Raw genomic sequence first — 26,609 nt, 5'->3', positions numbered from 1 at the left:
TCTCTTTCTCTCACTCTCCTATCCCTTTCATTTTTCATTAAAAAAATTAAATAAAATGGACTCAAGGCTCTGAGGTCCCAGGTTCAGCCAGAGCTGAGTTGTACACTGTAAGGAGAAAAAAAGAAAATATATTTGAATTAAGTAGTTATAATACACATGACAGTGCAGGGGCAGGTTAGTATTATGCTTGGTAGAAATCTGGACAAGTTATGAAATGAGTTGTTTCATATACTTAATCATTCAGTAAATATATCTTGACCACATGTTATGTGCTAGACAGTATTTTTTAATTACCAGAGTACCATTTAGTTCTGGGTGACAGCGATACAGGGGGTTGAACCTGAGACTTCAGAACCTCAGACATGAGTTTCTTTGCATAAGCATTATGCAATCTCTTCTGCCCTAGACACTGTTCTATATATACAGTGAATAAATTCTTTTTATTGCCAGAACACTGTTTAGTTCTGGATTATGATGGTGGTGTTGGGAATTGAACCAGGGACCTCTGAGCCTCAGACATGAAAACCTTTTTGCTCTTTAATATTTCATTAAAAAAAATTCTTTGTTGGCTAGAGAAATTGAGGAGAGGGAGAAAGAGATAACCTGCAGCACTGCTTCACCACTTGTGAAGCTTTTCCCCTGTAGGTGGGGACAAGGGGCTTGAACCCTGGTCCAAGTGTATTGTAACATGTGCCAGAAGACAGAGCTAGGGAACAGGACTGTGCAGGCCCTGGACAGTACTGGCTTTAGAACAGGGAACTCTAGGGTGCCCAGAACATAGCCTAGTGCTCTACTGGGTACACCACCACTTGGGCCCCTCCAGCCTTCCCTTATGGTTACATTCTAGTGTAAGAAGACAAATATATGCCAACTACTGATCTAGAGAAATAAGCATTAAAACCCTTGGTTGGACCCTCAGCAGCATTTCACTTTTGCTTTCTCTTTTCCATTGGCCACCGGGATTTAGTTATCTCTTCAATTGTAGTAAGCCCCTAATATTTAGAGGGCCTAGGATAAAAGTACAAATTGAAGATCACATTCCATGAGTCTGAGTATTTGCTATATTTATTGAGGTAACATTGGTTTACATTACTGTATGATGCAGGTATGTGTTTCCATACCTCTTTGAAAGAAAGTCTGCCACTCCATGTCCACTACCAAAGTACTGACATCTCTCCACCTTCTATTGCATTCCCTCTGTGGCAACCTTAGTGGTTTTGTTTTACCAAGGGTTGGTTTTGCTGGTCCCCTTGCTTTACTTTCATAACTCTAAATACGTATTTCAAACCTAGTTGTCAAAATACATTGTCTTGTTATTTCTTGATAAATATTTCCTGTAATGACCTGGAAGCCAGATTCAAATTAGCATTCTTGAACTCTTCAGGCTTCTATTCTCATGCTTCAGCTTTATCTTGCCTGCACTCTGCACAATATACATAGATTACCTCAGCCTTCTATCAAAGCCCTGTCTACATTCCTTAGTAGTTATCCCTTCTCAGGAAGACAGATCTCGGCAAGATTGTGCAGACCTTGGAAACACAATAGGCTTTTGGAACAGGGAACTCTAGCATGCCTAAATCATGGTCTAAAGAGGAGAGTGGGTCGTGGATGGATATATATATATCCCTTGGCTCCATGGACTTATGATCCCATGGGAGAAATATGGTTAAGAATGCTTCTATAAAGATTTATTTATGGGCTAGTGAAATAGTCCACTAGGACAGTGCTGCTTTGGCGTAATCATGACCAAGGTTCATACCTGTCTCCCACACTGAAAGAAACTGGTGCTATAATCTCTTTCACTCTGCCTCTATCTAAAAACAAAAAAGATATTTATTTATATATATTTATTAATGAGGAGGGAGAGATTAAATAAATCACTAACAAAAGGTATAGGGATGACTGTCTTAATTGTTGAGGGCTTGGCTTCCCTAGTTCCACTCTAACACAAGGAATATGATTGACTTCTGTGAAGTAAATCCATAACCCTGTGGTAAATTTGTTTCTGCTTAATTTAGGTTGGTTTCTGTCTGATATCAAGATATATTTTCATCCCCATTTATTCTGCCTGCCACTGTAGTCTTAATTCTCATAAATCTGGATTTTGTAAACGATTGTTAAAACTTGTCACAAGGGAGCTGGGTGATAGTTCACCAGGTAAAATGCACAGGTTATCTATCGTGTGCGAGGACCTGAGTTCAAGCCCCTGGTGCAAACCTGCAGAAGGAAGCTTTTAAGTAGTGGAACAGTGTTGCAGTAAATAACTCTTTTCTGTCTTCTCCTTCTCTCTATAAAGTTGCCATCAAGAACCATGCAGTCATACAGGCACTGAGACCTAGCATTAGCCCTGTTGGCAAAAAAAAAAAAAAAAAAAAAAAAAAAGCTTGTCATATGATTGTGGTGCCCGCTGTTTAGCTCACTTGTGGTGCAGGGGATTGAATCTGGGACTTAGTAGTCCCTGATCTGAGTGTCTCTGCATAACCATTATGCTATCTACCCCCACCCTATGACTTCTCCTTCCAAACCAAGTATATTTGTTTGCATGTGCATGCTCTCTCTGATGTAGCTGAGACCTTGTGCATGTGCAGTTTGACTAATTGCGGCTGACATTTTCAGATGGAAAGAGACACAGAATGGGAAAGAACTATAGTACTATAGCTTTCACACATGCCATAGCTTTTCCAAGGCAAGGCAGGTGTCCTACCAGCTGACCCACCAATTACACACTTTTAAAGATTTTATTTATTATCAGGAAAGGAGAACTAGAGTATCACTTAGGTATGTACATCACTTAGGTATGTAGCAGTGTACATACACTGCTAGTGATTGAACTTGGGATCTCAGGCTTCAGAGTGTGAAGATTTATTTTGCCACCTCCTGGACCAAGTACATTCTTGTCTGATGAAATGCTTTGGAATTATCCCCTTGCAGGCAGGGAAAATAGCTGTGTCTGTAACAGCACAAACTTTTATGCCTGAGACCCTAGAGGCTGAAGGTTTAGATCTTGGTGCCACTTTATGCTAAAGCTAGCAGTATGCTAGTCTTTCTCATTAAAAAAAAAAAAAAAGACAAGTTATCATCTTGCACTGCATATCTATTGCTTGTATTTAAAAATTTGCTTTCTAATTTTATTGTAGAAGTTACCAGAGGATGAGTAAAGTTGTTTATCTCATTATTTCTTCCTCTAAGTGGCTTCATATCTTCCTCCATTTCTTTTAAGTTTCTGCTCAGAGATTACCTAGTCAGGCCCTTCTGGACCATTTTATCCCAAATGGTCTTTATCATGTTACTTCCATTTATAATATTTACTCCAGTAGGGTTTTGCTGTATAATATGTCATCAATTTGAACAGCAGGATATCATTAAAAACTGATCAAATTAGTTCCTTCAACTCTGTGTATGGCAGCTGTGCTAAAAAACCAGAGAATGGCTTTGAGTATAGCAAGTTCTAGTTTATGAAATAGTTGTATACAAGTCTAGTAAAGCTGGATAAAGAGGTAAGCCATAAGTTGAGTAAACTGTCATTACTATAATGAAGAAAACAGGACATATAGGAAGTGATCCATTGTCATTAGCAAAATAATTATTTCTAATCTTCTGAATCAAAAACTAAGGGGTAATCTTTTCTACTTGGTTTATGTTTAATAATAGTGATTTATAATTCAAGTAAGAATAAAAATATAGGTCACTCTTGAAATTAAAAAAGGGACATGTAAAATGAGCATTTCAATACAAATAATTAGAATATATTTATATATAAATCTACACAAGAAGACATGACCGACAATTTGCTTATAGAGTATCACTCTAGAAGTCTCTTAAATTTATGGGGAAGAATTAGATGATGACTGTGAAACTGACTCTCCCATAACAATACTGCTTCTGTCATTTAGAGTTTTGATAACAGTTGTAGCTGGAGACTGGAGCACTTTACGAGACAGTCTCATTCTTCCATCAGCAGGATCACGTCCAAAGTATTTCACCTGTGTTAAAGAAGCAAGTTTACATTTAAGTTAAAACAGCCGACATCCAGATTTGAAAGGATGATATGAATTTAAATTCACATAGTACAAATAAGGGAAATGTTTTTCCTTGTACACTAAAAGCATCAGTGCTAAGTGGACATATAATATAATTTGATTAAATAGTGATGATAAAAAATAAAGAGAAATAGGCTGTGGATATGGATAGACCTGCAATGCCAATTGCTCCCAGCAGAGAAGCAATTACAGAAGCCAGATTTTCCACCATCTGCATCCCCCAGAGAATGCTGGTCCAGGGTGGGGTAGATAGCATAACTGTTACACAAAGAAACTCTCATGCCTAAGGCTCTGAAGTCCCAGGCTCAATCAAACAGAGCTGAACAGTGCTCTGGTTTAAAAAAAAAAAAATTCATATTCCCAGATGGTAAATGTTAGGGGAAGATGACCAGAGTGCTCTGAACTCCATCAGGACCCAGAGAGAGGAGGGGAAGAAAAAATGGGAAGGACACTCAGAAGTAGGTGTGAGTTAGAGAAGGTAGGACCAAAGAAGAAAATGGGCAAATATATGTAAATATAGATGGACAGTTACAGAACTCTGGTGGTAGAAAGGTGTGGAATTATACCCAGTTATCTTCTGTAAATCAATATTAAATTACTAATAAAAAAATATGGGGGCTGGGTTTTGGTTGAGCACACATGTTCCAATGCACAAGGACCTAGGTTCAATTCCCCAGTCCCCACCTGCAATGAGGAAAGCTTTGCAAGTGGTGGAGCAGGGCTGCAGGTGTCTTTCTTTTTCCCTATCTCTTCCCCTGGCTACCTGTATCCAATAAATTAAGATAATTTAAAAAAAGGGGGGTGGGTGGACATTTAATTGTCTATTATAATCTTCTGTTACATACTCACATTGGCTTTTACTGCTGTCCAGGCCAGCTTTGTATACTAAAGTCAGTCAAAGCTCTGGTGAAGGATTCAAGACAAGGGTTTTCTGAACCTAAGTGTGCTCTAAATTCTATAAATTACACTGAGGCCACTCAGATTACTGCTCAAAGGACCATCACTGGAAGTTTATTTAGCTTGCCCTTAAAGGGCAAGGGGGAAATGTGGCTTTTTAGAAAACTTTTAGTCTTAAGAAATTCAAAGCAAATGAAATCTCAAATCCTCAAATATGATATTCAAAGCACTCAACACATTTTTATTATCAAGTTCTCATGCCCAGTTTCTAAATCACTAACTCTGGTAGCCATCACAGAATTGCTTTTATTTAAATGCAGTTTATTTAAATAAACTGCATCTATATCTAGCAGGGTTATCATGGGGTTTTCTTACCTGCACTATAAATCCACTGCAGGTGGGGGCTGGGGGCTTGAACCTGGTTCCTTGAAGACTGCAATGTGTGGGGCTCCACCACCAGGTGTGACACCACTCAACCCCTTATGTATTGGCTTATGGTAGTATTGAGGATTGAATTTGGGATTTGCCTTAGGCAAAACTGTTTTTGTGAAAAACTATTATGCTACCTACCCTCCCCCCCATTTTTAAAAGCTCTTAAGGGGGTTGTTTTAACTAAACTAAGCTCCTTGAGAAAAAGAATAGTGTTTCAATCTTCAGTAAGTCTGTTTAAGCACCCCCCCAAAGGTTGCATATAAATTCTACAAATCACAGTTTGCTTTTAGTTAAAATTTCTTTTTTTTTTCAAAGGTAGAGACAGAGTCAGAGAGTGAAAGAGACCATAGCACTGACATTTGCTTCAGTTCAGTGGAAGCCAGACTAGAATCTGGGTCGCTCACAAAGCAAAGCAATATACTATACAAGGGAACTATTTTGTGGGTCCTCAAGGCAGCATTATAACATTAAGGTTGAAAGGCTGAAAACATGTACCTGAATTTCTTGACCAACTTCTAATCCTAGAGCAGTGGGATGTTTAATCTGTAAGAACAGGATAATATGTAGTCGTCATATAGAATAAACAAGTATTCATGGTAGTACATCCTTTCTCCAAAGTAGAAAAGCTTTGTTGTTTGTAAAATGTTATTAAAATGATTAAAATTACAAGTGAGCTACCCCATTACTTATAACTACTGTGAATATCTACTTAAATATGGGGTACTGTATTTGTAAAAGCGTATTTTTCCCTTCACCCAAAAACCAGTGTGACAAAGTTCAGCTTTCTGTGGCACCTGGCTGCAAAATCTTGTTTTGCTTCTATTTATGGTAATTTTTTAGGCCATTCTTAAAAGATTTTTTTCCTTTCTCTTTTTTTACCTTTCGTTGATCAAGCTGTGTATTATGAAGTAGTACTGCAGTCATATTTGGATATAGCTTAACCATTACTCCAGTATCTCTATAAAAAAGAAAATAAACTTGGTTGAAATATCTGTGTCTATTGAGAACCAATCATCTGTGATTGTGTTTTCACAGAACAAAGAAAAAAGCCCCAAACCCTTCTAGTATATATTTTTATAACTGTGAAATGTTTGATTATCTAATAATACTTAATTTATCAATTAAAATAAACTTGATACTTGTGAATCAAGAGTGAGGAAAGATAGAGGAAAAGTGTGTAGGGAAGGCTTTTGGAACCCATGTTCTTCAATTCATAATATTTCCCCCCAAATCTGAAATGACATAAATGTTTTTAAAATATTGGATTGTCAGAAAAGTCATGACATATTTTTCTGTTTCCCTATGCAAAAATGTGACATGACTTTTCTGACAACACAATATACATAATTATAAACTGATTAGATCACTATTTAAGGAAGAGGTTAAATTAGAACAAAAACTTGTTAGCATTTCATTTACGGGAGTCGGGCTGTAGTGCAGCGGGTTAAGCGCACACGGCACAAAGTGCAAGGACCCGGCGTAAGCATCCCGGTTCAAGCTCCCGGCTCCCCACCTGCAGGGGAATTTGCTTCACAAGCGGTGAAGCAGGTCTGCAGGTGTCTATATTTCTCTCCCCCTGCTTCCCCTCCTCTCTCCATTTCTCCCTGTCCTATCCAACAATGACGACAACAGTAATATTCCTCTCTCCATTTCTCTCTGTCCTATCCAATGACAACGACAACAGTAATAACTACAACAATAAAACAACAAGGGCAACAAAAGGGAATAAATAATAAAATATTTAAAAAAATTTCATTTACTAGGAGCCAGGTAGTGGTACACTTGGTTAAGCATACACAATACTATGCACAAGGACCTAGGTTTAAGCCCCTGGTGGTCCCCATCTTCAGGGAAGAAACTTCACAAGTAGTGAAACAGGGTACCTCTCATTCTTTCTCTTATTTCTTCCTCCTCTCTAAAATAAATAAATAAAATAAACAAATCACTTTATTTAGAAGAATCTAGTGGTAAAATTGTAATAGAGACCATGTTACTGAAAATCTATAAACATATATAACAAAAATTATAACTTTGGAGTTTTGGTCCATATTCCCAAAGGGGGAGAAATGTTACAAAAAATGCCCAGAAAAAAAATGGGTAAAAATATAATTAATTATAGAAGTAATAGTCAACCTACTATCTGTAACCCTGGGAGAACCACTGCAGTTTCCAGTGGAGGGAATGGGGACACAGAGCTCTGGTGGTGGTTTTCCTGTAACTTTGTAGAACAATATTAAATCACTATTAAAAAGACTATGACTTTAGAAATTGATATATCATGTAAATAAGCAGACAACAACATGGGCTTGTTAATATAAAACATATATAAACCAGTATAGTGTGCTACTTGCTATTACCTGATTTCAGTTATTGTGGCGGTATACACAGCTCCAAATTCTAACTGCTGCTCCTGCTGCAAGTGCAAAATAAACCACAAGTTAAGGAAGACAGTAATGAAATGTAGAAGAAAAAGTAAATTATAAGATGCTATACATACATCATCTTTGCAGATTTCAGTAATAAAGTCTCTTGCTTCATGCATAGCACTGGGGGTTGGTGCAAATATGGAAAATGTTTCTTCATCCACCTGACTAATAGTAACTCCTTAAAAAAAGATAATTTAATATATTAGAGTTAATCTGTTCATCCCAGTGGAGAGTAGTCTTAAAAGTTGATGTGAGTATAGAGTGATCTGGAGGTGGCTGGGCACAGTTGTGCTATGCTTAATAACTTTCAAGAATGATGAAATTCACTCGCCAATAGTTGCACATATAACTCCAATTGTGGTGAGGCCTGGTGACATATTATTGAGCAGTACTGTAGCTTACAATCTGATAGTATAAAACATATAGTTCCAATTTTGGAGGGTTTGGTTTTGCTCTTTTAATTATGAGTAGAAAATATACTTGAATCCCTTCTTTTTCCCCTTTTCCCTTTAGAGTGGCAAACATAACAAAGGACAAAATCATGTCACTTTCTCAATCTTAAGAAATGGCGACAGGTTAAGGGGACTCGCTTTCCCTCTTCTCAAAAGCTGGTAAGTGTTAGGTAACCCAAAGATTACTTACTGAAGTGGGAGTGGGGGTGTCTCTAAATCAGTCTTAACTAATATTTAAACACAGTAGAAGATATATAAGAAAATTAAGCAGAAGTTCTCTAAAGTGAAACATTTCTCTAAATGTTTAATTTCTAAATGTGGTAAAAAAAAATAAAAACAACCTAATTTTAGGTTATCCTTTTAATATAGTTAAAGGTGATTTTTTACCCTTTTAATTTTTGTGTATATCCAAAAAACAAAAATAAAACCCCAAATTTCATACAACTCCTACCTGTGTTAGCCTGAAGTTTTTTCAAATGATATCCACCTGGCCCAACAAATTTTGCTCGTTTTGATAATGGAACCTGAATAGTTTCTGAAATGGAATGTAGACAAAATTATAGATAATATAATAAGAACATAAGTAATTCAGATATGTATTTGTCCTGATCACATGTAAAGTATTTCAGTGTGAAATAGTTACTTGACTAAAGTCACCAAGATTTATATCTCAACAAAATTTAAGTATTTTAACTACAGACGTACTTAATACTTTTACTGTATGGAATTAAAAAAATTAAATAGTAATTTACTTTCATATATTAATGTTTATCTTATGAAACTTGTAATAATTTTATTGAATTACCTACAACAGGTCCGTTTTCTTTTCTAGATGCTCGAGGTTTTGAAATAGTTTTGTTCATAATCTGTAGTATTTCCTTCTTTGCCACTAACAGAGAAAAATCAATGAAATTTATAACTTCATAAATATGATCAGTTGTAGCACAATGTTAATAGAATAAGATCTAAACTCTCGTAAGTTCAGCAATCAAACATCTCCATATTGCAGTTACCTTGACACTTCACTCATTCATAAATATTTATGGTGGATTTTCATTTCCACATTGATAATTATACACTTAAAACTTATCAGTTCTTGATTTAGGTTGTCACATGAAATTTCACTCTTTGTGTTTCAAAAAATAAATAAATAATTTGAGAATGAAAGAGAGTAAGAATAGCCAGAGCACTGTTCAGTTGTAACATATAGAGGTGCTAGCAGAACCTGGGGGCTCCAGCATGCAAGTCTGGTATGTAACTGCTACATAATCTGCCAGGTCCCAAATTTTATTTTATAAAGTATTATTTTATAGTATTAAATATTTAATATTATAGTACTAAATACTTTATAGCATGTCTGCTTATAATAAGTATAATGGGAATTATAACTCTCATTAATAAAGTGTAAATGATGAACAGAGATACTGGCTTGGCTTACCTGAGGCTTGTTGAATGGCTTCCACTACAATTTTTAATGGTATTCCAGATAATTTAATATCAGCCTAATATAGAAAAGACCAACATTTATGTTGATTCATGACACTTTAATTATAATTTTTTAAAATGGGGTTTAAAATACCTGTAATGCAGTTATTCCCTTACTACTGCCAGCTATTTTGAAATCCATGTCACCATAGTAATCTTCAATTCCCTTCAAGGATTTAAGAAATGATAGTTTTAAAAATGAAATTCATGGTTATTGTAGGAATTAAAAATAAATGGCTTTAAAAGTAAACAATCCTTTAAGGTAACCTACAAAGAAATTTCTTAACTACTGTTTCAAGGTTATGGCTTAAAATAAAATTATTTATTCATTTATATATTGGTTAGAAAGGGAGAAACTGAGGTAGAAGGGGAGTTAGGGAGAGAGAGATACTTTCAAATACTGCTGCTTCACCAACAGTGAAGCTTTCTTTCTGTGGGGTGGGGGTGGGGGAGGGTTGGTGCTTGAATCCCAGCCCTTGTACCACCACTTGGCCCCCCTGTTCACTTTTAAGATGCAAATATCTTATCAGAGAACACTTATTTTCAGATTGTATTTTCCCCTAGAAATGCAAAAGAATTAATTTAAGATTGCCTTTAAGTGAGCAATACTTATACCCTAACATATATTTTAAAATCATATCCTATACAATCCAAGGCAGATATACAAATAAAGAAAAAGGACCTCTATTCCTTGTGTACTAGTATTCTTCTAAGCAGATGATGCTTGTAGTTTGTGTAATTCCCACTGAATACTTGAGAATGTGAATATACTTGCCAGAATATCTGTCAGCAAACGATAATCTTCTATTTCATCTTTGTCAGGATAGTTTTTGGTGACCAATCCTATTGCCACACCTGCGACAGCAGATGAAATCGGAACCCCTATAATTGATAAAAAAAACTGTGTAGTATGTACTTCTGCCTGTGTATGTACACACATATTACCATTCTTTTAACACTTTATGTAATTTTATTTATTGCAACCAAGGTTATGGTGCTTTCAGGAAAGGTCCATCATTCCTGGTGGCCTTTTTGTTTCTTTCCTTTCTCACAAATTGACTGGGAGGTTACAGTTAGTATTTCCTTTATGCTTCCTAGTATTTCTGCTTACTAGTTAAACTTTCTTGGTGATTGGAGTAAATGTCAGAGCTCTAAACCTTTTGGAAGGTAGGAGAGTTTACTGGAGCATCAGGTTAAACAAATAACTTCAGTATACTGTTTTTCAATTAAAAAATAAAAATTACAGCAAATTATCTGTATAGTTGAAGCTGCACTTTAATTTTCAAATTTAAAGAAGTCTTTTATACAAATTAGGGACATATATATATATATAGCAGTCTTGAGATATTAACTCTTTTACCTGCATCCATTAATGCCAAACTTCCACCACATGCTGATGCCATAGAAGATGACCCTGTACCCAAAAAAAAAAAAAAAAAAAAAATTATAGCATACTAACGTTTTAATTAATGATAAAGATAAGAGAGAGAATGAACCAGACATGACTCTGGTATATGTGCTCCTGGGGACTGAACTTGAGAGTCCAACGCTTTATCTACTGTGCTACTTCCCTGACCACCAGTATATTGATTCTTAATCTAAAAAGTAGCTACTGGTATCCACTAAGAATATTCAATTATAATATATTTATTATTACATCATTGTCAGGATTTCAGTGTTCTGAACCCATTTTTTTAGACAGAAAAATAAGAGAGACAGAGGGAGAGAGACAAAGATAATACAGAAAGGTTTCTCACGTTTAGGGGTGGGGCTAGAATCTGTAGTGCTCACATGACAAAAAAATTACACTGTTCAGGTGAACTATACTGCCAACTCTTTCCTCCACCGTCTCTTCCTTCTACATTTTAAATAGAGACAGAGAGAAATTGAGAGGCACGGATGAGACAGAGGAAAGGAGAGACGTCTACAGCACTGCTTTACCACTTGTGAAGCTTCCTTCTGCAGGCAGGACTCAGGGCTTGAACCTGGGTCCTTGCACATTATAATGTGTGTGCTCTACCCAGTGTGTCACTGCTCAGCCCTCTCCTTTCCTTTTAAAAAGTACTTAATAAAATCTCTCCTTAGCCACAAGCGACAGAACTGGGCATAATCTAGTAATAAGTAATTAGCCACATACAACTACTTAATTTATTTTGGTGCTGAGGACTGAACCCAGGGCCTCATATATTCAAAGCACATACGCCATCCAGCTTTATTCCTGCCAATTACATAAAAATTTAAATGAAATAAATTCAGTGCTTCAACTGGATAGCATAGGCAGAATTTCCTTCATCATAGAAAGTACTCTTATATTGGGCAGCATTGTTAAAGGTATGATTATCCTAAGGAATGTCTTGGGGAGACCAGCATTTCTCTTTTATTTTAATGAATATACTTTGATGCACTGACTGTTTTTTTTTTTTTTTAATTTAATGTTTTAAGTTAGTCTCCCTCTGTGGTAACCACATATATCTGTGTTACATGACAGATGCTTCATCCCCATTTGTTTTGGTCATTCCTCTCCAAGCTAGCCTTGCTCTATAGCTTGTAAAAAACAAACAATCTAGGGAGTCGGGCGGTAGTGCAGAGGGTTAAGCGCAGGTGGTGCAAAGTGCAAGGACTGACATGAGGATCCTGGTTCGAGCCCCTGGCTTCCCACCTGCAGGGAAATCGCTTCACAGCTGGTGAAGCAGGTCTGCAGGTGTCTTTCTCTCCCCCTCTCTTCATTTCTCTCCCATCCAACAACGATGACAATAATAATAACTACAACAATAAAACAACAAGGGCAACAAAAGGGAATAAACATATATTAAAAAAATCTAAAAGATGTCATCATTTTAATAGACACATGAAGTATTTTATATTGCTTTCAAAACAACTCATTAGCTAAGAAATGTGATCCAGACAATTGTATAATTATACATTTTTCTCTTGCAATGGATTTGAACACTATCCTAATAAAATAATGTAACATTACATTCAAAAGCTGAATATAACCGGGAGTGTGGTCTTTGACTATGAAAAATATTCTTTCTTTTACCAGTGCAGAGCACTGCTTAGTTCTGGCTTATAGTGATGCTGGGGATAGAATCTGGGATTTTGATGCGTCAGACATGAAAGTCTTTTTGCATAACCATTAGTTGTACTCCCAGCCCAGAAAATATATTCTTTATTTTTAATCATTATTATTTTGCTGTCATGGAGGCTTCAATTCTCTGGGCTGTTTTTTTTTTTTTTTCCTCCCAGATAGGAAGGAGCAAAGAGGAGAAAGACTATAGCACCAAAACTTCTTCCAGTGTTGTGGGATCAAGCCTGAGTCAGATACACAGCAAATCAGGCACCCTCCTATACCACTGGTGGAAAAATATATTCTACTCTCTTGACAATGATTTTGCATCTTGGATCATAACTGAGGGGAACTAGGCAAAACAGGGAAAATGAAAGGTTCTGGGTCAGCCCCCAAAGCTCCAATAAGCGCCAACAATCCCCTCTAGCATTCACAGTAGAGTTACTTCATATGGTGCGGGACCCACTGGTACACATACAATCCCTATGGGATTGTCTCTGGATGTTACTGGGACAGAAGAATGATAAGCAGCTCACTGTTTTAATAAGAGTATGTTATTTAAAAGGGAATTGAGACACAATGAGAAAGTCACTTGAAAGTAAAAGGCTGTGATGAAATTACAGAATGTTCACATTGTAACAAGAAAAGCAATAAAAATATATTCACATAAATATATATATCCTAATACTTTACCATTTGACTCGAGGACTTCAGATGTGACTCTTATGGTGAAAGGAAAATCTTTGGGAATAACAGGATACAAAGCTTTCTCTGCAAGAGCACCTAAAAGAAAAAAAAAAGTACCAGTTCTCTCTCTGTAAAAAAAGAAAACACTACATAAGCTTATAGACTTCTACTTACCATGTCCAAGTTCTCTTCTATTTATACCAGTGACTTTTCCAATTTCATTAGTTGCATAAGGAGGAAACTATAGACAAAAACAAAACAAAACTAAACATAAACCAAACACACACAGCTGTGGTATATCAAAGCAGTAAAAAAGTTTCAAATTAACAGGATCCCATTTTTGCTAGAAAACAAAGGGCAGGGAAGACTGTTAATAGTTATGCAAAAAATTCTCATGCCTGAGGTCCCAACATCCCAGGCTCAATTCTCTTGTACCCTAAACCAGAGATGACAAATGCTCTGGTCTTTCTCTGTTCTCTCTCTCATTAAAAAAAATAAATTATATAAAGTAACTAAATGTATTTTTCAAAGAAAATATACATTAGTCTAATATATAAACAAAACTTGGATATAACATGTGGATAGCAAATTTTAAGAAGTAGCTATTTCTAGTTTGTATATGAAATCAGGGTTTGAAGTTGATGGTTAAATGGATTATGTCATGTATTTCACTGCTTTTTTTTTTTTTTCAGGTATAAAAGTCTTTTTTGTATAACCATTATACTATTCCCATCCCTTAAAATATTTTTATTTCATATGAGACAGTGTTTCACATGAAAGAATGAGAATATAAAATACCACTCCAGTACCTACAGATCTGGGAATCTTAGATATATAAGTCTTACATTAAACAATTTCCCTGGCAGCCATACATTTCTGTGATGTTTTGGGGGCCAGGCAATGGCACACCTGGTTCAGCTTATGCACACAGTACAAACACAATAAGGTCCCGGTTCAAGCCACCGGCTTCCCACCTGCAGGGGGGATGTGTCACTTCACAAGTGGTGAAGCAGGTCTGCAGGTGCAGGTCTCTCTCCATCTCTTCCTCACCCCTCTCAATTTTTCTCTCCTATACAATTAAAAAAAAAATGGCCACCAGGAGCAGTGGATTTGTACTGTTTGCACTGAGCCCCAGTGATAATCCTGGAGGCGGTTCATTATCCTTCTGCCTCTATGTCTATACCTCCCCCTCCAGTAATAAATTCAAACTGTATTTTTCATAGTTGCCCCCTTTAAACATTACTATGTTTTCTTCAGTTCACTGTATTCTTCACTCATTTATATTTCCTCTTTGGTTTCTGTAGCACTTGGGAATATTTAGAATAGAATTCTAAACAGGACTCAAAACCTTGAGTATCTGTAGGTTTGTGGATATTCTCTAGCATGTTTTCTAGATAAAATGTTCTCTGTTATAGTAAATCCAACAAAACTGAGATTCTGGGCAACCAACAAGAGTCACTCAAAAGTGAAAGTAACTGAGGCCAGGGACACAGTATAGTAGTTTATCTAATAGAGTTTCATGCCTCAAACTTGTTAGTCCTAGATTCAACCCTCAGCAACAGTATAAGGCAGAGATGAACAGTGTGCTCTGGTGGGGGCGGGGGGAAGAAAATAAAGAGACTTTACACTAGCCATCTTGGATGTATGCTTTAAAATTGTATGTTAGGGCTGGGCGGTGGTGCATCTGGTTGAGCACATGCTTAATGACTGAGGTTCAAACTCCTGGTCCTTATCTGTAGGGGGAAGCTTCACTGAATAGTGGAGTGGTGGTGTGGCTGTCTCTCTTATTCTATCTTCCTTTTTCCTCTTTATCTACCTATACCTCATAAAATAAAAATAAACACAATTTTTATTTGCTATATGTGGTCTCTTAGGTTTAGTTGTGCTTAGGATGAATCACAGACTCAAAAGAGAATTTTTTTTTAATTATTATTTTTTTTAACCAGAGCACTGTTCAGCTCTTGGCTTATGGTGGTAGGGGGATTCAATGTGAGACTGAAAAAATTTATTAAGAGTGTATGCATTTATTGTTACTTTAAATCAACTGCTAATTAATTCTACAAGGTACAGATAGGCTTATTTTTATACTACTAGAGAAGTTCTACTTTCCATATATTTAAAAAAAATACAAATATTTAAATGAATTAAAAGGGAGGTGATTTCGCAGTTGAGATATATTAAAAGTTCCACTTCTGTTTGCCACAATATGAATTAGTGCATATGTTGAATAAAACAACAAAGTGTATTATATTTTTGGCATTTATCTATGGGGAAATTTTGCCTTACCTCATAGTGCAGCATGAAATTCTTATCTTTTATCCCACTACAAATAAAAAACATACATTAAAAATATCACACTGATAACAAATTAACTTCAGTAAACGAATAAATACTGAAGGTATTAAAAAATGGATACTTGTGACAGTTCTCAAGTTGAGAAATAAGAATTAGATGAATATCAAGGGCAATATTATGGAAGATGCTTATGAACTTTATAGATTTATGAAAAAAATATGCTTCAAATATACACTTAGATATATAAAAAGTAGGTATTTGTAAGCATTATTAACTATTAAACATTTGTTTATTTTACATATATTAGTTAAGTATCAGGGTTAGGATCTATTCCCTAGTCAAAATATGAAATGATGGATCGTCAATTAAAATGATATTAAGTAAGAATAATCAGAAAATACGATAGGCAAAGACCTTTTCAAGGGTTCAAAAGTAAACTTTTCTAACTATATCCAGAACAGTTGGGATTGGGGTGATGTGGGAGACGAGTTTCTACACAATTTCTAGAAGTAGAAAATCAGATTATCTTCAACTGAGAGGGACAGGTGGGGTTTCAGCACAAATACTGTACCTTTTGGGTAAAATCACAAAAGGTAACTATCTGTACATAGGATTTAGAAAGTTCTAGGCCAGTTAGTGTTGAGTTTATATATCATAAATTGCAGCCTTTGGAAAAGAAATTTGAAAATTAGACTCCTTTAGTGGATTAGAGGAATCACAAATTTTGGAAGCTAAAGAGGATTGGGATCAATGGCCCAGCAGTCACATTTTAAAGATGAGGAAAACAAAAGCCACCAAGGATAATAATGTGTGTTACCTCACTTAATACAGGTTATAGACCTAACACTAGAATGTAAAGAGGTATCTTGGCCATTCCCAGAGATACTTCTTTGGAAATGTTATTGACTCTTAAAAAGAAAGAAGTGAAGAAAGGCAAGGTACTTTAAGTTTTAGTCAAGATGAGAACTTAAAATACAAAGTATAATGGATAGTAATTATACATGAAAAACAATCAGTGATGTTATCTAGCTTGATACTAGGGATCATCTTCATCATTAGGCAGTAGGCAGATGAAATCAAGAATAGTGGTTTTCTAAGACTCTTAGCTTGAGAAAGGGAAGCACTCATGCAATGAAATAAGGAAAGAAAGGCCTGTGGTCGAGTCCTAGAATTCTGATGTAGTAATGTTGCTGGTGGAGACTAGAAATATATCCTCAGCATCTAAAACTCCATGAATTTACTGCTAACTTTTTGAGATACAGAGGAAGAGAACCAAGTATTGGTGAGTAAACATTCAAATATGATTTGTGGTTAGATGAGGACTTTTCATTTTTAACATTCTCAGATTCTTTCTAGCAACTGGGACTCCTGCTTATCTATTTGCTTTCTTGTTAAAAATAAATAAATAAATAAATAAATAAAAACTATCCAAGTTTATTTAGGAAACTTGCCATGAGAAATAGTTCTGAAGACAAGTAAATTAAAGGTCCTCACATTAAGCATTTATAAGTATTACCAATTTTAATCAATGGATTAAAATATAGCACAAAAAATTCCTTGAATACGTAAATCAGGAGAATAAAAAAAGAAACAGGTTTAAAAAGTAATAACAGTTAACAGTAAGATAACTATGCAAGTTTGAACTATATCATATCAAAAAATAATAATAATAAAACTTACTTTATAGCTGTTACTATTCGGTCTGATTTAAGACTGGATTCTAGTGAATCAAATGTAACAGTACAGAGCACCTAAAAGAAGTTCCTTAAAGTCACTAACAACAAAGATGAAAACTAACAATATTTAAAGAACTCAGTGAGCTTTAAACAAGTGACATATAGGGTCACAAATTATAAAGCGTGTCATGGCAGTACTTAATAAACATTCTATAATTATTAGAGTCTTGTGTAATCAATCCTCAGTAGTTCAAAAGCTTAACATCATAAAACTAAATACATAAAGAAGTATACTAGGATAGCTAGGGAGGGAGAATAGGGATAAGGAATATTTGTAAAAACTAACTAGAAAGGAAGTTTCAGTAAAGGCTGAATGAAGCTCTTCACTTAAAATTAAAAAAAAAAAAATCAATTTTCTTTAGGGGGACATCACACATTATGCCATTTATCATTCAGTGTCCAGAAAACAATTTGTAAAAATAAAAGAAAATGAGGCCCAGGGTTGGAAGATAGCTCAGTAGAGCAAACATTATTATGCATAAGGACTTGAGTGGGTGAGCTATTTTTGCCAGCCCTGAAGTGATACAAAAAGAGGGGCCAAATAAAAACAAATAGTGACATAATAGCTCTAAATCCAATCAGAAATAGACTGAACATCAATGGAATAAATTCTGCTTAAAGGTAGAGACTGAATAGGTAATAAAAGTATGCAGAATAAGTGGAATTCAAAGAACTTTATTAAAGGGAATAAAAGAGCAGCCCAAGAGGTACTGCAGTACACCACCATCTGACCCCTTACCATGAGCACTTTAAATATATGTGATTTCTTTCCTTTTCTTTTGCCTCTAGGGTTATCACTGGGGTTCAGTGCCTGCACTACAAACCCACTGCTTCTGGAGGTCATTTTTTCTGATTTTGTTGCTCTTGTTGTTGTTATTGTTGGATAGAACAGAGAGAAATCGAGAGAGGAGGGGAAGGCAGAAGGGGGAGAGAAAGATGGACACCTGTAGACCTGCTTCACCACTTGTGAAGCGACCCCCTGCAGGTGGGGAGCTAAGGGGATCCTTACACTGGTCCTTAATCTTCGCACCATGTGCACTTAACACACTACGTTACAGCCCTACCCCTTATGTAATTTCTTTATAATGATTATATTTCAAAAGTATTACAACTTGAAATATTAGATGTTAATCTGAATGGATGATGTACAGCTATCAATCTATTTAAGCAATTCTGAATGAGCAAGCAATTGAAACTTTTTACATATATTACCTGTGTCTGTCCTCTTTGAAATAATGCTGATCCATGAAGAATTTTGAACATATTGACCTCACAGTTTATATTCCTAACTGAAGTCAAATCTCGACCATCACACCTACAGTAATAAGGGAATAAACATTTATAGTAGTGTTGAAAATGAGAAATGTGACATTATTTACCCTTCTATGAAGCTTAACCCAGTTATACATCATTATGTTCTTTAAAACTTAAAAAAAGGCACTTGAGCCCAACACTAAGTCCTACTGAATTAGAATCTCCAATGTTGTGTGACTCACACACCTGTGTTAAGAAGTTCTATAAATATTTCTGATGTGCTACTATGGTTGTTAAGAATTTTGCTCTACTATCAAGGCCCAGAGGGACACAATCTACATACATCAATAGGAAGACATTTATAAAATAGATGTGGTATTTACTTGAAAAAGCCTTATTTTTTAATTTTTTTTTTTTTTAAACTAGAGTGAGGCACAGGTCTGACTTATGGTGGTGTAGGGATTTTGGGACCTTAGGCATGAAACTATCCCATTATGCTATGGGGTCAGTGGGGTGAGAGGTGTGAGTGTAGGGGGGAGGGGAACTACTGGACATCCTAGTTCTGTGAATCAGCTGGGGATCAGGGTCCAAGAAGATTGATTATCAGGTCTTTCTTTACCTCCACAACAACAAAGACTAAACCGCATAGAAATGAATAAAACATAGTTCTGTGCTTTTAGCTAATAAGCTGTTTTATTTTTATTTATTTATTTATTTTAAACTAGAGCACTGATCAGCTCTGGCTTATGGTGGTACAGGGGATTGAGCAAGCTGCTAATCTTAAGACAATTTAGGCAGTGCACACTTCAATTCCATAAAACAAACAACAAAAAAAAAAACTTTACCTTTTATATTCATTCAAAATAGTATTTCTAAAAATCTCCTTTGCAACAACATTGAAGGATTCTATAATTTCATATTGATCAGCCTCTGGGAATTTTTCTATAGAAAACAAAACCAAAATATGTTTTCTGTTAGGAAGATACATTTCTCTTAAGTTCACAATATCATTTGTGATACTGATACATTTTAAAGTAATGCATGTACTCTATGAGAGAACTACCATCCGGGTCCAAGAACAATTTTTACTACACTTCAGTATGAACTTTAATTGGGTTACATTAAGAAAGTAACTATCACAAAACACTGAAAATATTATTTTGTGAATTCAGAGTCACAAAGATAATCTAGTATATAATAGAAATATAAAACCAGATTTTTCTTTTAAAAATATTTTGTGCATGTATTGCATAGAGACAAGAGATAAAAATCCTGTAAGAAGACAGATTCCCAGCTTTCTTTTATTATTATTATTTATTTATTTATTTATTTATTTCCCCTTTTGTTGCCCCCCCCCTTATTGTTGTTGTAGTTATTATTGTTGCTATTATTGACATCGTCCTTGTTAGATAGGACAGAGAAATGGAGAGAGGAGGGGAAGATAGAGAAAGGGAAAGATAGAAACCTGCAGACCTGCTTCACTGCCTGTGAAGCAACTCCCCTGCAGATGGGGAGCCAGGGGCTCAAACAGGGATCCTTATTCCGGTCCTTGTTTTTCATGCCACGTGTACTTAACCTGCTGCGCCACAGCCCAACTCCCTCCCAGTTTTCTTTGTAAGTAAGGCAACAGATATAAAACCATTTTTATTATTTTCACCTTTAATAAATTATAAATTACATTTTAAAATGAAGAATTAGGAGAAAAATCAGTATTATATACCTCATTTGACACAATGTTTAAATGATATTATACATTAATATTTTTTGCCTAATAACTTCTAATAGAAGTAAATTCTATAAAATCCAGATTTTACATATTAATAAAAACAGCATAAAAACATTTTCTGAACACTCCTATGTTCCAGGCACAGATATAAATTATTTTTTCATTTACTACTTAAACCAGATTTAGTATTGAAATTTAACAAATTACCTCCCCATTTTTATTTATTTATTTCCAAATGAAAGGAGACAAGGTGGTCTAACTTTCAAAGAGTGAGTCTGATCCGGAAAAGCCTAGCAATATTTCACTTCAATATTTATTACTTCCCACTCCATGGCACTAGTAAATGTTGAGGTGAAATACTCCCATCTTTTTGGGAGCCAGGAGATGTTGCACCTGTTTGAATGTACATGTTACAATGACAGGGACCTGGGTTTGAGCCGCCAGTTCCCACCTGTAGGAGGAAAGCTTTGTGAGTGGTGATGAAGTGTCAAGGGATCTCTTTATCTCTCTTCCTCTCTATTACCCCCTCCCCTCTCAATATCTGGCTGTCTCTATCCAATAAATAAAGATAGTAACAAAAAAAGTACTCCCAATCTTCTCTATAAATGACCATTATAGAAGTTAATTTAGGGGGCTGAGCAGTGGCACACCCAGTAGAACACGCCTTACAAAGCACATGGATGCAGGTTCTGACCCCCCCCCCCCCCCCGTCTCCACTTGCAGGAGGAAAAGCTTAACAAGCAACAAAGCAGTGATGTAGGTGTCTCTCTTCCTCTCTATCTTCCCTTCCCTCTTGACTTCTGTCTGTATCCAATAAATATTTTTTAAAGAAGTTAATTTAACAGTTACTCTGAAATCTATCATTAACACAGGTTTATTGAAGAGAAAAGTTAAGGCAGCCAGGGATATAGTTTAGTGATATAGTATAGGACATGCATGTTCAATTTTTAGCACCTTCTATGACAGACTGGTTCTCTAGTTCTATTTTAACAAATACATTTTGGGCCATCAAAATAGCTCACTTGAGTAGTGTGCTGTTTTGCCATATGGTTTGAACCTGGCCCCATCAATGATGGAAGCTTCAGTGCTATTGTCTCTTTCAGTAAATAAACAAATCTTTTTTAAAAAATATTTTATTTATTCCCTTTTGTTATCCTAGTTGTTTTATTGTTGTAGTTATTATTGTTGTCGTCGTTGTTGGATAGGACAGAGAAAGACAGGAGGGGAAGACAGAGAGGAAGAAAGACACCTGCAGACCTGCTTCACCACCTGTGAAGCGACTCCCCTGCAGGTGAGGAGCCGGGGGCTCGAACCGGGATCCTTATGCCAGTCTTTGTGCTTTGTGCCACGTGCGCTTAACCTGCTGTGCTACCACCCAACTCCCAACAAATCTTTTAATAATAACCAGTAATAATAACTTCTGTGAGTTCTCATAACTGAAAATTTATAAATCCATTTTTTAAAATATATTTTAAATTAGATAAGATACAATCACCTTTAAGTTGTTCCTCTGTATCTAGTCTTATCTTGTTAATAGCTTCATCTCTGGAAATCTGAAATGAAGTTCAAGTTCAGTTTTTGTATATGCATGGCAATGTTCAGTTTCTGTTTTCATTTGTTAATTTTTAAAAATTAAAAATTTTAAAAATTTTTAAAAAATTTTTATTTTCGTGGTCCGGGAGGTGGCGCAGTGATAGGCTTTGGACTCTCAAGCATGAGGTCCTGAGTTCGATCCCCGGGCAGCACATGTGACAGAGTGATGTCTGGTTCTTTCTCTCTCCTCCTATCTTTCTCATTAATAAATAAATAAATAAAATCTTAAAAAATAATGTTATTTTTCAAAGTGTTACACAATTAACACAATATAAGGGTACTGATATATCTCTAGTGGTAGCATTTATTTTTATTTTTAAATTGTCATTACATATTTTAGATAGAGGCAGAGAAAAACTGAGAAGTGGGGGAGATAGAGAAGGAGAGACATTTGCAGCAATGCTTCATTGCCTGGGAAACTTCCTCCCTGCAGGCAGGGATGGGAGCTTGAACCTGGATCATTGTACATGAAACATAAACACTCCACCAGGTATACCACTGCTTGGCCTTCTTTAAATTTGCTAGGCCTTTATTTAGCATTCTATTTGAAGATTGTTCATAAAAACAGGAATAAAATTCATAGACAAAATTGCATGAATTATGATGAAAAATGTTTCTGGAATGATTATATAAACCAAAATTCAGGTATACATACCTTGTCATGTTCATAATCTGTAAAAACTGCATAGAGTTTTTCCATGGAAAATCTATTGGAAGTAAACAATAAATATCAGTATAACAGTATTTGCATGCACAAGGCAGTTTCTATTACGAATAAAACAAATATTGAGTAAGATAAATATTTAACAATAAACAGTTCACAAAAAATTTAAATATGTATATGTAGCTTCTTTAGCACTGTTAATCTGTTACTGTTTGTTTATAATACTATATAGAATACAAATTTCTTTCTCTGCCTCTTCAGTTAATCAAATTTAGAACTGTGTCTTCTTCCTAATGTAACTACTCAATTAATTTTATCTTTATTTTATACATACACTTCTCACTTTTTTGGTTATTGTTTTGTTTTAGGAAACTCTTTGGGCATGATATATATATATATATATATATATATATATATATATATGTACATGTATATAATAATTTTTATTTCTGACTGGTAGTTATGAGACTAAGAGAATATATTAGCTTTTCCAACTTAGTGCCAATACATTAATTGTCTGATGACTCATTCCTATGTACTGAATGTCTATTTGTATGCAAATACTTTCTGAAGAACTGGACATATAACAGTAGTTATAGGAGTTCTTTTTGAGAAACTCAGCATTTCCCTTATATATTGAAATATGTTATCCTCTTTGCCCTGATATATGGAGTAATATGTAGACTGTCTAAGTCTTGGCCAATGAACTCATTCTTTTGAGATTTAGGCTTAACCCCTTGGAGAGGGATATGGGTTTATTCTTTTCTTTCTTTTTTAAAAAAATATTTATTTTCTCTTTTGTTGCCCTTCGTTATTTTTTTTTTATTGTTGTAGTTATTATTATTGTTGTTGGTGTCGTCATTTTTGGATAGGACAGAGAGAAATGGAAAGAGGAGGGGAAGACAGAGGGGGAAAGATAAGACACCTGCAGACCTGCTTCACCACCTGTGAAGTGATGACCCTGCAGGTGGGGAGCCAGGGGCTCGAACCAGGATCCTTACACTGGTCCTTGTGCTTCACGCCATGTGCGCTTAACCTGCTGGGTTTAATCTTTTTAAAGAATTAAACTGCAATTCATGGGCAGGTGAAAGCGCTCACTTGAATAGTGTGCTGCTTTGCCATATATGTTATCCAGGTTTGACTCTGGCCCCATGGCACCAAAGGAAGCTTAGGTACTGTGTTCTCTTACCACCCCCTTCCTGACTCTTAAAAAAAAATACATACATACACACCCCTGCTATTCTTGACAATGAACTCTAAAACAGAAGGGTGCTATTTATCAACGTAATTATGAAAAGTGTTTCAATAGGAAGTTTTCCCTTTTTTGTTTGCTTTTGCTCCTGCTGGAGAATGCACCATATACCTTGCACATGTGAGCACTATCTGGTGAGTTACTTTCTGGCCCTGGGAAGATTTTTCCTAAGAAGAAATTAAATCTTAAGTGACAATTTCAAATTTTCTTTTGTTCATATATTCTTACTTATGAGCATGTTTCACAATCTCTGGTGAAGGAGTAAACAATTTCTGTGGTGTCCTCTTGGCAACACCCATTTCTTTTACCAACTGCTGGATGCCCTGAATTATTTGTTGCGTATATTTCAATCCCACTTTGATAGCATGGCAAACATCCTGCTGTAAAATGTTCTCTGCAGATGCTTCCAACATGACTATTTAAAGAAAGAAAGAAAAAAAAGAAAAAGATTGCTATTTAACCTTCTTCCAATATAGCATTTTCAAATATCATTCCATGGAATAAATATTTCTTTTAAAAATTTTTTTTAAAAAAACATTTTATTTTATTTATTTATTCCCTTTTGTTACCCTTGTTTTTTTTTTTTATCGTTGTAGTTATTATTGTTGTTGTTGTCACTGTTGGATAGGACAGAGAGAAATGGAGAGAGGAGGGGAAGACAGAGAGGAGGAAAGATAAGACACCTGCAGACCTGCTTCACCGCCTGTGAAGCGACTCCCCTGCAGGTGGGGAGCCGGGGTTCGAACCAGGATCCTTATGCCGGTCCTTGTGCTTTGTGCCAGGAATAAATATTTCTTAATGGTTTATCTCCCTTTTTTAATTTCTTTCTTCAAAATCAACATATTCTACAATATTGGGTTGTTGGAGAAGTCAACAACTATTTTCCTAAGTTTCTCTATGAAAAAATACATCATGGCGCCCACACCTATGTATACCTAATTATTGATAAGGGAGCTCAAACTATTAAATGGAATAATGATAGTCTCTTCAACAAATGGTATTGGGAAAATTGGGTTGAAACATGTAGAAGAATGAAACTGAAACACTACATTTCACCAGACACAAAAGTAAATTCCAAATGGATCCAGGACTTGGATATTAGACTAGAAACTATCAAATACTTAAGAGGAAAACAGAGAGAACTCTCTTTCCCATCTAAATTTCATAGTCATCTTCAGTGATACAAATCCAATTGCAAGGAAGACAAAAACAAAAATAAACCAATGGGGCTATATCAAATTGAAAAGCTTCAGTACAGAAAAAGAAGCCATCAACCAAACAAGGAAAAGCCCTTACAGAATGGAAGAAGATCCTCACATAAGCCAAAAGGTTAATAATCAAAGTATACAAAGACTTCACAAAACTCAGCAACAAACAAACAAATGACCCCATCCGAAACTGGGGAGAAGATACGAATGAAGAATATTCACCATAGAAGATATACAGAAGGTCAACAGACATGAAAAAAAAAAAAAAAAAAAAAGCTCCAAGTCATTGATTGTCAGAGAAATGATGCAAATAATGACAACAGTGAGATACCACTTTACTCTTGTGAGAATATCATACATCAGAAAAGGTAGCAGTAACAAATGCTGGAGAGGTTGTGGGGGCAAAGGAACCCTCCTTCTGCACTACTAAATATAAATTAATCCAAATCCTGTGGAGAGCAGTCTGGAGAACTCTCAAATGGCTAGAAATGGACCTACCCTATGACCCTGCAATTCCTTGCCTGGGGATATATCCTAAGGAACCAAACAGAGCCATCCAAAAATATCTGTGCATAACTATATTTATAGCACTGCAATTTGTAATAAGCTAGAAGCAACCCAGGTGTCCAACAACAGATGAGTGACTGAGTAAGTTGTGGTATATATTCACAATGGAATACTACTCAGCTATTAAGAATGATGAATTCACCTATATCTCAACATGGACAGAGCTTGAAGGAATTATGTTAAGTAAGATAAGACAGAAAAGAGAAATGATCTCACTCACAGACAGAAATTGAGAAACAACAGAAAAGAGAAACACAAAGCAGGACTTGGATTGGCTCAGGTGTACTGCACCAAAGTAAAGGACTCTGGAGTGGTTGTGGGGGGAGGGCTGTCCTGAACATTTCTATAGCTGCAGGTGCTTTCTGATAAGAATCGAAAGCATAATCAAAATAGGCCAACAGGATAGCAAAACAAAAGTCTACAGTATTGACCAAAAACAACAATCAACACCCCAAAAGCATTTATATGTTCTGAAGACACTAGAATTTGTAAATAAAATACAGAACTAATGTAGTGTTTAGGTAACTCACCAATCTGACTTTTTGGTACTCCAGCAACCACTAAATTTAAAGTACTAGAAGATATTTCTTTCCGTGTTGGGTTAACAACACATTCACCATCAATTATTCCTATTCTCACTGCCCCTAAAAAAAAAAAAATTAAGATATCAGTAACTGTTTAATAAAAACCCTCAGTTTTCAAAACATGAATTCAGTGAAGGCTTCATCCCTATCTTTACTTGTGACCACAATAAAATCCTTATTTCTCTATAGTTATTTATGGCTCAGAAAGCATCCAATTTTTTTTTTGTTAAAATAAAATATACAT

General features: G+C 35.5%; 1 protein-coding gene across 5 annotated transcripts in view; it reads right to left on the bottom strand.

The window, feature by feature from the left end:
- Positions 1–3,724: 3,724 nt before the first annotated feature.
- PNPT1 (polyribonucleotide nucleotidyltransferase 1) overlaps positions 3,725–26,609 on the bottom strand; it is a 32,085-nt gene continuing 9,200 nt past the window's right edge. For 4 of the 5 annotated variants that reach the window (XM_007525470.3, XM_060187253.1, XM_060187254.1 and 1 more), the window contains exons 8-28: positions 26,312–26,425; positions 24,235–24,421; positions 22,746–22,797; positions 21,993–22,050; positions 19,617–19,713; positions 18,730–18,832; positions 17,462–17,532; positions 15,773–15,809; positions 13,661–13,727; positions 13,493–13,582; positions 11,093–11,146; positions 10,508–10,614; positions 9,827–9,898; positions 9,686–9,749; positions 9,053–9,136; positions 8,699–8,782; positions 7,867–7,973; positions 7,727–7,782; positions 6,249–6,327; positions 5,865–5,912; positions 3,725–3,983 (exon numbers count right to left, since the gene is read on the bottom strand). In XM_007525470.3, the coding sequence (XP_007525532.2) occupies positions 3,825–3,983; positions 5,865–5,912; positions 6,249–6,327; positions 7,727–7,782; positions 7,867–7,973; positions 8,699–8,782; positions 9,053–9,136; positions 9,686–9,749; positions 9,827–9,898; positions 10,508–10,614; positions 11,093–11,146; positions 13,493–13,582; positions 13,661–13,727; positions 15,773–15,809; positions 17,462–17,532; positions 18,730–18,832; positions 19,617–19,713; positions 21,993–22,050; positions 22,746–22,797; positions 24,235–24,421; positions 26,312–26,425 (1,790 nt within the window). In that variant the 3' untranslated portion in view covers positions 3,725–3,824. Of the gene's footprint in view, positions 3,984–4,889; positions 4,944–5,864; positions 5,913–6,248; positions 6,328–7,726; positions 7,783–7,866; positions 7,974–8,698; positions 8,783–9,052; positions 9,137–9,685; positions 9,750–9,826; positions 9,899–10,507; positions 10,615–11,092; positions 11,147–13,492; positions 13,583–13,660; positions 13,728–15,772; positions 15,810–17,461; positions 17,533–18,729; positions 18,833–19,616; positions 19,714–21,992; positions 22,051–22,745; positions 22,798–24,234; positions 24,422–26,311; positions 26,426–26,609 lie in introns of all 5 variants that reach the window. The other variant, XM_060187252.1, reaches the window with a different exon arrangement.

This window comes from Erinaceus europaeus, chromosome 3, assembly GCF_950295315.1.
Source record: "Erinaceus europaeus chromosome 3, mEriEur2.1, whole genome shotgun sequence".
Taxonomy (NCBI): domain Eukaryota; kingdom Metazoa; phylum Chordata; class Mammalia; order Eulipotyphla; family Erinaceidae; genus Erinaceus; species Erinaceus europaeus.
This window is presented reverse-complemented; position numbering and strand designations above follow the sequence as displayed.